The 12453-nt window shown below is 37.3% G+C and overlaps 1 protein-coding gene across 5 annotated transcripts in view; it reads right to left on the bottom strand.

The window, feature by feature from the left end:
* Positions 1-12453, bottom strand: part of NHSL1 (NHS like 1) — a 214364-nt gene that overhangs the window by 26033 nt on the left and 175878 nt on the right. For all 5 annotated transcript variants that reach the window (XM_075203126.1, XM_075203129.1, XM_075203131.1 and 2 more), the window contains exon 3: positions 4132-4262. In XM_075203126.1, coding sequence (XP_075059227.1) covers positions 4132-4262 — 131 coding nt within the window. The remainder of the gene's footprint in view (positions 1-4131; positions 4263-12453) is intronic.

The following is a 12453-nucleotide window of genomic DNA, read 5'->3' as shown; positions in this document are numbered from 1 at the left end:
GTAGTGGCCACTTAGGCTATATACAATCATGGTGCAATCAGAGGAGAATGATAGCAAAGACTATTACAAAATAGAACATGGCTAATAAATAAACATAGCTTATTTATGCCTTTTTACCATTGAACGTTGTAGCTATGTTCTGCTCCTTTTCATGGTGCTGCACAAAGGTAAATGTATTATTACTGATCGATTAACATTGCATCCAGTTGCCTAGATCAGCCTCTCAGCCTATTTACCAAAGTCTGTTAGTTTATACTAAGTACCGTATATACTCGTGTATAAGCCGAGTTTTTCAGCACATTTTTGTGTGCTGAAAAAGGCCCCCTCGGCTTATATACGGGTGAACTTCCTGGTGTCCGGTCCCGCAGCTGTTAAGTTCCGCAGTGGAACGCATGCGAGTTCCCCTGACAGGAAGTTTTGCATTTGGAACGCAAACTTGCGTTCCAAATGCCGAACTTCCTGTTGGTGGAACGCACATGCGTTCCACTGCGGGGTGAAATATATGCCGAATGGATTAAGACTGATCTCGGAGATTCATCACGACATGGTATCGTATTGCATATGTATCTATTACCGGATGAAGTGTCACACTATCTCCCTGTGTAGAGATTGATCTGCTATCTCCAGAGTATTTCATATTCGGTTCACTCAATTGAAACGTGTTTGTGTCTATGTATTTGTTCAACATTACCGAAGTATTGCAATACCGGAATGTGCAGAAATTGATCTGCTTACTCTACGAGAATTACCATTTGGTTTAACAAATTGAGACTTGATTGTCCCCCTATTATTACCGGAACAGTGTTATACCATCCTTATGCACAGAGAACCAGTAGTTTGAATTCACGGGTTTTTGATTGAGCAATACATTCAGTTCTTTCAAGCACTTCCTGGACCCAATGATTGTATGAGGACTTCCACTTTCAGAGTTACACCCACTTCACAGAATTCAGGGTGTTTGCATTCCAAACACCATCAGCGCTCACTTGAGCATTTGAGACATTATCGATTTGTAGTCTCCTGAGGAGTGCTTATTGGCCATAAATTATATCTTCACTGCGTATGAGACTACTACAGAATGCTGACGCCTATTCATAGCATTAAACTGAAAAACACACATGATATAAAAATGTGTACAACAAAAATGCATATACAGATGTAAATAAAAAAAAACATAATAATGAATAAATCTAAAAAAATTACCAGTAGCTCCTGCTTTTTCCACCCTAGGCTTATACTCGAGTCAATAAGTTTTACCTGTTTTTGGTGGTAAAATTAGGTGCCTCGGCTTATATTCGGGTCGACTTATACTCGAGTATATACGGTACCTCTTAATGTGTGTAAAGGTATGACTGGCCTAGGCAACCTGAGTCAGATTTATGATTTTATTTATTTTATGTTGTTATCTGATTGCAAACAACTTGATCCCTGAGCAATTTGGACACAGAGAAATAAAATGCTGACCCCGCAAAGCCAATGCTGGAAATGATCATTTCATTCATTTATTTATAATAGTAATCCATTGTCTGCAAGTCTATTGGAATTCTGTTTTATTTAGGTATGACCAATGAATACACTCTATTGGTTGAACCAATCACACCGTTTAAACAAATGAGAAACATGTGTGGGCACCTTTGTTGAGTGGATGAAATTAGACATTTCACTCAGCGAGACCTTAATGATGGGCAGGGGTCTTGTAAAGTCACAGTGGCCAAGCACATAGGAACAGAACATAAACATTCATTATTTTCAAGATAGTGTCTCTTTAAAAGCTACGCACTAGCTCGGGCTGTCAGTGTAAAGGATGTCATAAAATCATTAATTTCAGATGACACTGTAACAGACTTCAGCAACATTGTAAACCAGACTACTGTTAATTAGTAAGCAAAAGTCTAACTATATGTAATGCTATTCAATTACAAGCAGGACAGCGTTTCCAGAACAGGGTCATGATTGAACCAGAAGTCTTTATTATAGATCATTCGATGGCTACTGTGGCTGAAACGGAACACTGGTTCGTCTTTGTAATCTGATCCTGCTGAAGCATAGGTCTGATAAAGTAGCACGCATTCATAAACACTTACAAAGTCATTTCATGAATTCTAGATTGTTCTTTTGACATTCGTAAAATCGTTCCATGCGTGTTTTGCTAAAAACTCACATGATTCATGAGGGGTTAGTAAAATAGATCTTTCCAGTGCTGGTAGCTTCATTTATAGATCTGTACATGAGTAATTATAATCTGACAAATCCATAGTACAAATTTATATTGCAGGATCAGAGTGCAGAAAGACCTGCAGACAATCATTTCATTGTGACTGCCTTTCAGGGTTATAGGTTCACCAAAACTAAAACATATAGTTTCTTTACATAAAAGTGCTACTTAACATTCACAAGTATATATGTAGAACAAATGAAGATATTTGACATTAGGGTCTGATCACTGGGGAGGTAGTTTTCCTATGCACAGGAGACTTTCTATCAGTATGCCTATTAAGGGTTACATATAATGTCAAACGTCTTATAATATCCTAATAGAATGTTTACATATAAGCTTGTGAATATTAGAAGATTCCTTTCAATATTGGATCAATTTCAGCATCCCATGTAATCATGGCCTTATCCTGAGGGTCAACGCTGGTGAGAAGAATGAAAGGGGTTGCAGATCTTGTATTTCTACAGTTACAACACCCATCTTACTGAAGGGTAGCTGAGCTACAGCCTGTGTACCTTAATGTTCCAGGGCACCAAGCAACAGCAGACACTATGGCAAGATTGACAGATGCATCCTAACACATTAGACTGTACAGAGAAGGAAGAGAATGTGTGAAAGGATGACAGAGACAGCAAATCAACATGCGGAGCATCAAACATTTAATGAATACTTCTATCAGATGGTGTCCTCTAAGATGATTTGTTGGAGGGAACAATGTCTCACCTTATTCCCCAGCAGGACACCTGCTAGCCTGCACCTGCACGACTGACGCTTCTTATTGTGCTACACTAAAACGAAGGCTGAAACACAATTTGAGTACGGTTTTGTGTTTCCTCTTGAGAATTAAATAAAATAAAATAAAGGATAAATGCACATGGCTCATCCTCACTGTGGTTAATTTTAGTGATGGAGAAAATCCTGCCTGAAACCAGGCTTTGGTGAGTGTGATAACTATACATGCTAAATAACACTCCATCTGTCACCAATCTGCAGTGGAAAGCTGGAATCTGACAGAATGGAAAATGGAGATAAATACAAGAGCAATGCTGCCCAGCCTATAGTTTCAGTTACATTGAATAGGGCACATAATTCAACTTAAAGCAAACTATAGTACTATGATATCACTCATATCATCAGCCTATCACATACAAAGCATTTAGAGTTATACAGCTTTGAACTTGGTTAGTTTTCATCTTAATTGTGTTAGTGTACATCATCTTATTATGCCTTCCTTTCTTAATACCCCTATGTTCCCACTGACATCTTCCTCCCCTCCCTTATAGTGGGGGACAGATAAGAGCTGTTGTGACTTGAGATATCCAGAGACAATACGGGTGTTCTAATAATTCAGACACAAATCACCAAAGGACTTCAAAGAAGTGCTTTATAGGAAACAAAAACAACAACAACAAAAGCACATTTTCCACACAATATTATACATGTTAGAATGGTGTAGAGTTTACGAACTGCAACAAAATCTTAAAAACACAGTCATTAAGATATCAGACACTTATGGACACAGTGAGACGTTATCAAATATACATTATGCTGTATGAATTATTTAATTACTGATATTTTTTCTTGTCACTGTGCTCTTACAATGTTACATGTACAATGGTAAAAATAAATATATTTATTTATTTCATAGGTAGTGGTGCAACATTAAAACTGCACTCACTGTTTACATCACATACTCTTTGTATTTTTACTGTGCACTGTATTTGTTTGCAACTGACTTACTACAATATTTTTCTTTTGCAACTATTACTTATGTCTTTAATTGTGGCAATTCTGCTGTTAAAAAGGAGTGCCACTGTTGCATGCAATCATGCCAACTGAATAAGGTATAGTGACACGCATGTTCTCTCTATGATGTGGATAGGGAGGTACCTGTAAACAAAATACACTTGGCATACCTTTTGACTGTGACCATCGTCATCTTCTTCTTGATAACTTGTGCAAACCATGTTTGGAGATGAAGAGAATGTTGGTCCTTGGGAATAGTACTGTGAGCTGCGATAGCCATCCCTTCGGAGCTTGTCACATTCTGCACAAAAAGAAAACATTTATCTATTCATCAAGTAATATATGGAATAAGGCACAGCGGGCCTGAGTCATTAAGGAGAGCAAAGCAAAAAAAAAGGAGTAAATGATCTTCGGGACAAACCATGTTACAATGCAAGGGGTGCAAATTAGTTTATAGTTTGCACATAACTTAAATACTGGCTGTTTTATTATCTAGCACACACATACTTGATAGCTTTATTTTTACTCTGAAATTTAAAGTTGCTCTAGGACATGCCCTATCCCAACTATAAATCTGTCCCCACAATTTAAATTGACCTCCCCCTCCAATGCAACATGGTTTTGCCCAGGTGCAAAGTTACTCCTTTTTTATGCTTTGCTCTCCTTAATGACTCAGGCCCAGGTAGTATAATGATTAATGAACTGATACCATAACATAAGTAATTATGCATGGAAAAACTTGATGAATTTTAATTACACATCTAATTCATGAAATTACTTGGTAAGGTTTGAGGAATAGTACTAATTTTAAGCATGTGCAGAGATTATATTAATCATCCCCATTCAATCTGTCAAAAAAACAATCAGCAATCTTTGGCAATTGTTTTCAAGTAACAGGCAATCAAAATCAAATTATCAAATTTGAATAACCCCTTTATTAAATGATCTCTTGGACTAGATTAAATTGTTTTAGATCGTTCATGTGCTGCATACACACCAATAAACCATATTATTTATGATATGATCATATCAACAGTTAAATATGTTAAAGTACTTTTTGTTTGTACTGACTTTTCAAAAAAAATGAATGTTTTTTTATCTTTATCATATTTAAATACATGTGCTACTTTTGTTTTCAGGAGTATATTTTTCAAATAATGTTTTCTCCCATCAAAACCATTTCTAAAGCACAGGGCTTCTGAATACTATACATTCCAATACGACACATAAGAAGATGTATCGGGATGGTCACATTCAATAAAAGACAACATTTATCTTCATTGCCCTTTCAGCAAAATGTACCACTGTTAGCAACACTAACCTGGGAGCACTAATCACCTAATAAAGCATCATATATTACATCATATTGACAGCATATAGCAAGATGTTAGGACTAAGTCATTTATGTATTATTGATATGATAAACAGCAGATGTGACAGAGGATTTGACTTAAATTATATGTGACAAGTGGTACAATAAACTGAATCTGAACAAAATCTAATAGATCTGTATAACACACTAAGACCTTTAGTCAATTCTATCCTTAGCATTATGTCATCACATCTGTTTGAAGTAACTAAGCTGCTTCCTAAATGAATAGACGTAGTGTATAAATATCCAACAGCAACTTGAATTTCCTATTGACCTATTCATGAGGACCCCAGTAAATAATAGGGTAAGTGTAGGGGTTCCTGTCATTCATTGCACACAAGCTATGGCTGTCTTTAGTCCACCAAACATCTCATCTGCATAGTCTCCAGTTTCCAGTCTTTGGATACCCCACCCCCTCCTCTCACTGAGGGAGGCTGAGTAACATCATTTGTGTTACTGCTGTATCAAACTATTTCCAGGGTGCAGGTGAGCAGGATGAGTAGAAGGAAGCACGGTTTATGTTTACAATGTCACAACTGCTTGTGGATAAATTCCTGGGCTGACAAGGGAAATACAGCTTGAGGGGATAACTGTGCAACACTGACCAGACACAATCACTCAGTGTAAAGAAAATAAAAGCTAAAAATAAATCACATTTACAACAGAACATAGGATCAAAGCTTAAACCTCACCAGTGTTATGGATATGTGGATAATGATAACATTTCTCATATAACCATAGATCAGCCAGTAATGTGTGTGACAATTAAATATTGTGAAAGTATGCTTGGAGTCCTATGAGCTAAACAGCCAGTTCTGATTTGGCTATAAATATTGGTGTCCAAATAGCACAAATCTGGCTGTGCTGGAACTTGGCTGATCAACCGTACTGCACTGTACAAACAGCCGCCCCGCTGGCAATATCTGTGTCAATTGTTGGACTCACACATGAGTCTATGGAATATTTTCTACGCTTACAGATCCAGTCTGATATAAGAGGACTGGATTTTGATCTGTCAGGGTGTGGCAATAAACGAAAACAAGGACCAGGATTAGCATTAGGTATGTGTTTAGTGTAGGGCAGGGGTTCCCAAACTGTGCGCCACGGCATTCTGGGGTGCTGCGGCTATCTCATAGGGGTGCCACGACCAGGGCCAGTGATAAGCAAGGCAGGGGACTATTTGGTAATTATTTTGTCTTAGGGGTGGCTTGAAAAAATTATGGAGACCCTAAGGGTGCCTTAAACTGAGAAAGTTTGGTTCCCACTGGTGTAGGGATATCATTTTCCTGTTTTCAAATTACAGAAATCCAGCATGAACCATGACTTTATAAATCAGCACTGGCACAGAACCTGCCTGAAGGCCTCATCCACACAGGTGCATTACTAAGATATAAGAGTAGCAAGATGGTGATAAACATCCTTAGACGCTACTTATTCAACCATAGTGATTATTACAGTTCATGAAAAAACAGTCTATTGCCTAAGTAGGCTTCAGCCTAACCTGTTTTCACAATTGTAAGTTCGTGAAAGGTCCTCTATTAACTCCACATGTAGTTGGTATCTTCCCCTAATATTTCCAATATGGATTTTCATCCGAACTTATGGAGATTATGTGTTAAATATGTTTGTTTATAAATCATGTGACACATGTCCAAGTGACTCACATAATGCACTATGACACTATAAATAAGTGACCATTAGGATTGACATGACATGCCTTGATAAAGACCTAAGGAAGGTCGAAACGCATAGGCCATAAACCTCCATCCTGGGATTGACTGCTGCCCTTTACTGAACTTCACATCACAGCACGTGGGCCCTCTGTGGAAAGGACCTGCTGTTCTTGTACATAAGTTGTTTGTAGGTGACAATCCGTATACTCATCTGAGGCAGCCCCTTTAGGAGCGCTTTGAGTTATGTTATCTATAGCCATTGCCAGATATAAGAGTATCAGGACACATGATTCCATCAATACTTATTCCTATGTCATTTACATTAGTTTCATACACATACCACGTGATAATTGTATTTAAATTTAGGAGCCATTGAATAGTGATTTTGTTCTCTTATGGCTGAAAGGAGTCGATCTTTTTACATTGTTGCCCTTCACCTCCCTGTCCCCACACCCAAATTAACTTAATAACAATAATCAAACAGCCTAACTACATACAATTAGGACAGTAGGGTCACATAAACCTATAATGGAGCTGAGAATGTTATGCGTCACCTGTGGCTTTGCTAGGTGAGGAAGTAATTTGTATTGTAAAATGCATGAATCAGGATACACACTGGAAACCGCTAAAATATATTTTATACATATATACATATATATATATATATATATATATATATATTACACACACACACAGACATACATATGTACATGCATATATATATATATATATATATATATATATAAATATACATACATATACATACACATATGCATACATATATATATATATAATTACACACACACATTATATATATATATATATATATATATATATATATATATATATATATATAACACACATATATATACTCATACAATATATATATACATACACAAACACACACACTGTACACTTTGTATAGCACATAGACCAAAACTCCACTTCAATCGGGCATGGCCAAATCATGGCTACTTGGTTGGCTCCTCAGGTAGGGTGAACCATTCTAGTAGAACAAAGGGTTACCAAATTTTTGTTGAGCTGACCCTAGTCTCTGTGTATTGACAAGTGCATAGTGCCATCTCTATTGTTTTGTATGCTAATAAGTGGGACAATACTATATTAGCACTTCCTGTTTATAATTAACAAAGTACATTTTCTATATATTCTGTATCAGGCTAGCCTCACCCTAAGGCCACGCACACTATTCTGCATGCCCGTGCTTTGTACTCCAGTATGCTCACCTTCGTGCTTGGTATGACCCTGGTACCACTGCTTAAAAGCACCACAACCTTAACAGGATGAAGCCCGAGCCAGTGAGACATACTGTAATACATCTGACTAATGTTCCACTGAATGATTATATAATTGCCTTATAAGTGTTTATATGTATCCATTCAAAAACTCAGGTTTTGTAGAAAGAAAATATCTGTAGAATTAACAGATGGATAGCCACCTGTAAACGACACACTTCATCTCTATATTACATGGATCTGCATTAATGTACAGCAGATGTCTTTTTAAATATCTGACTCGGCAGATACACTGCTCAAGTGAATTAGAGGGCAGCCGGAATTTTATACAAAGACGACCATAAGAAAGTGACTTATTTGTCACTATATAGTGCAGTAAAACGATTCCAAGCAATGACATTAGCAGGGATAATATGTGGCCTCTTCTGTCACATTTCTTTGATTTAACCAACAAAAATAATATTTTATATATATATATATATATATATATATATATATATATATATATATATATATATATATATATATATATATATATATATATATACATATACACACACACACATACACACACAAACATACATACATACATACATGACAATCCAGACTTTGATTCTCTACTTATTTGAGAAAAGAGGGAAGAGGCAATTTACAATGGTGAGTGTATTACCAGGTCTACATTTTCCCCTTCGCCGCTTTCCTCGTACCTACTGATTTCAGACTCCACTGTAATGACGTGCTACTAGTTCCTCATAAGGTGTATCACTTTCGGCTGTCAGAGTAATGGTAAAAGATTTACTACAAAGCAGTAATGTGCTGTCAGGTAAGGCAATGCATGCTATTAGCCTTCTATTTAAAAAATGAATCCACTTAAACCACTTACCCATGTACAAGACTTGAAACAGTTGAGTTTTTATAGACAAGATTTCCATTCCAGACAGAAAACATTTGTACATATATTCATGTACTTACTTGCCACTAAATAAACCTCTAACTTTAAACTTATTTGAATTTAATTTCTTATTCGTATCGAAATACAGCTAATTGTTTTCTGACAGACTGGATTGACTGCTAATGTACTTGACAGTTAAGGGTATAAAATGCTGAGTATATTCTTATTATTGGTGACGAGCATAATCTTTCCTGGTAAATATCTTGCTTGGTGGAACCTGCTTTCTAAACAGAGGGCCCGATTCATTAAGGAAAGGAAAGTAAAAAAAATGAGTAACTTTGAACCTTGGCAGAACCATGTTGTATTGGAGGGGGGGGGGGGGTACATTTAAAATGTGAGGACAGATTTTTAATTGGGAAAGAGCATGTCCTAGATCAACTTTTAATGTCTTTTAAAAATAAAGCTATCAAGTAATTGCATCGTATATGAAAAAACAGCCAGTATGTTCCTCATGTGCGAAATAATAAATTCATTTGCACCCCTTGCATTGTAACACGGTTTTGCCAAGGTTCAATGTTACTCATTTTTTTGCTTTACTTTCCTTAATGAATCAGGTCCAGAGTGTACAGTGTGTTTCCGGTTATGGAGAACAGTGAGTAGCAGGTGGCTCTACATCAAACAGAATTTTTTTTTTCAGAATGGTGTACATCGTAATTTCCTTATATCTACAGCAACCAAAGAAAGGTCATTTATTTCTATGATTCTTTGAGACACACACAATGTGATAACATCCCTTTTAGTAATAAAAAATAATGTGACTTTTATGTAACGTGTGAGCTTCATCACACTGGCAGCTCTGTCACTGCTAAAAGCAAAATGCTTAGTTGCAGAACTGAATAAATTAAAAAGCCACCAGAGCATATACAGGGTTAAGATTACACTTGCTACAGAGTGAGCTCCAGCTACCTAATACCATTGCTAGACATAGTGGAGCAGATGCTGAGTTAGGCATACATCTGTTTGTATAACATAAATTCAGAATATTGGCACTGCGCATACTCACAAAGAGTGCACACATGTGTGCATGCAGAGTTGCGTGCATCTGACAATTGGTCCTCCTTTCAACTGGAGAGGCAGAGCAGAGGAAGGAAAGGACGGTCTAACGTAGGCTCAGGCTGAGTACAGTAATTGTGTGTTAATTCAAATGCGGCTGAGGCAGAGTAGCAACGATGCGTATGTATGTATTTAGGAGCTGTATCTTTTGCTCCTGCTAGAGGCAAAGTGCAAATACGTGTTGATTACGACAGTCGCCAGCACCTGCTAGCCAGTTCTGATTGACTGATTCACCTCTGAAGCTTATAGTTTCTTTCTTTGGATTCACCAAATCAAATATAAAAATATTTCTACTAACATACAAGGCCATTAAAAAAAACTGCACCAACATACATCTCTTCACTTGTCTCAAAATATCTCCCAACTCGACACCTCCGTTCTGCACAAGATCTGCGTCTCTCTTCCACTCTCATCACATCCTCCCATTCCTTGTTATAGGACCTTTTACGGTCTGCACCAACTTTGTGGAATTCCCTCCCCCACACAATAAGACTTTCCTCTAGTCTTCAAACCTTCAAGCATTCTCTGAAAACCCACCTCTTTAGGCAAGCTTATAAAATTCCTCAACCACCCTCTTAAGGGTACCCTATTACCACCCTTTACACGATTCAAACAAGACAACAACAATCTGATCACACGGTGACCAAGGTTGCTGTATGACTGAACATACAGCCCACTAAGCACTTTTTTACCTTTGCAATCTAGACAAACGTAATGCAGCACTTAACCTCATATTTCAAACTCCCATTGTCCTAAAGGTTGTAAGCTTAGGAGCAGGGCCTTCTTACATCTCTATCTGTATGTATTACCCAGTATTGTTTTATTATCTTGTTTGTTCCAAATTATAAATTGCTACAGAAAATGCTGGCACTGTATAAATAAATGTTGATGATGGCACATCTGAAGTGTACAAGTATGGTTTAAATCAGCAATCCTGGTTTCTCTTTCCATTTTAGTGACATGCTCCTTTTCCCGAAGTGAAGCCCTGTTTACTGCAAACAAAAAGATTTTCCTGGTGGTCCTCTGTATCTGGCAGTAAAAACAGGTGTGAGCAGGAAGACTAATGAAAGCCGTAAGTCCAGTGCTTGCCGCTTGTTATTGCTCTACGCAGTCGCACCTTCACAAGCTGTAGTGAGCACCAGCTTTTGCGGCTGCTATGTACTACTGAAACTGAGGAGTCCTGGGAAAAACTGTTTCAGCATACATAACGAGTTAAAAGAATTGCAGCTTAAAGCACTTAAAGACAGACAGAGAGGTAAAACATTCTGTAATTGGTCAGTTTAAATTATACACTACAAAGACCTGTAAACTGAAATGGTAGGTTTAGCCCAGGGAAATTGCAATACAGAAATGGATAGCTTGTCTGGGCAAGAATGGTAATTGTTTATGGGTGTAATCAAGCAATGAAAAATTTGGTAGTGACTCATTACCACATCCTTTTGTGACATAAAAAGGTAGTAATACCAATGCATAGACATTTAGTGCTTGCATTGAAATGGCAAAGGCAACATGAGATTGATGCAATGATCCTTTATTGTGAAAACACATAATCTTAAAATAAAGACAGTTCAAATGCAGTATGACATTCTGTGTTATTGTAAAAACAAGAAACTGTTTTCACATGGCTGAAGACAAAGATGTATTCACTTTAATGTTTGCACCTGTAAATACTGTGTGCTTGGTAAGTCTATCCTCCAGGTGGTCATTGGAAGTCTACTGGCATTTTAACCACAAAACTATTTTGTTTCCATTTAAGGTTATTCTATTTTGATGCTTCTTTCAGGTATGATGCAAGCCTTATTTTTCCTCTCCTACCTGCTCCAATTCTCTCCTGCATGCCTGAAAAAGTGCTGAAGTAGACCTGGCCTTTGTCTTCCAGTGTAAACTGACCAACAGAACAAAATTCTGATGTATATGCTGAAGTGTGGCTCTTACTAAGTTTGCGTGCTTGCCCTTAGAATATAAAACAAGATGTCTATTCACATGGATTAATACATCTGAAAGACTGGTTACATCAAATGAGACATGGGGATAGAAAAATGCATATATTAAGCGGCATGACTTAACAGAGGGCAGTCTGGGGCATGTCATGTAATAAAAGATTCATAACTGTTACCCTTTCATGGTCATCCCTTAGCAGTGAAAAACTGTCACCTTCAGCCCTAGCTTTGAATGCCAAGCGTCTGCAA

Source organism: Mixophyes fleayi, chromosome 3, assembly GCF_038048845.1.
Source record: "Mixophyes fleayi isolate aMixFle1 chromosome 3, aMixFle1.hap1, whole genome shotgun sequence".
NCBI lineage: Eukaryota > Metazoa > Chordata > Amphibia > Anura > Limnodynastidae > Mixophyes > Mixophyes fleayi.
The sequence above is the reverse complement of the archived record's forward strand: the minus strand, read 5'-3'. Positions and strand labels throughout refer to the sequence as shown.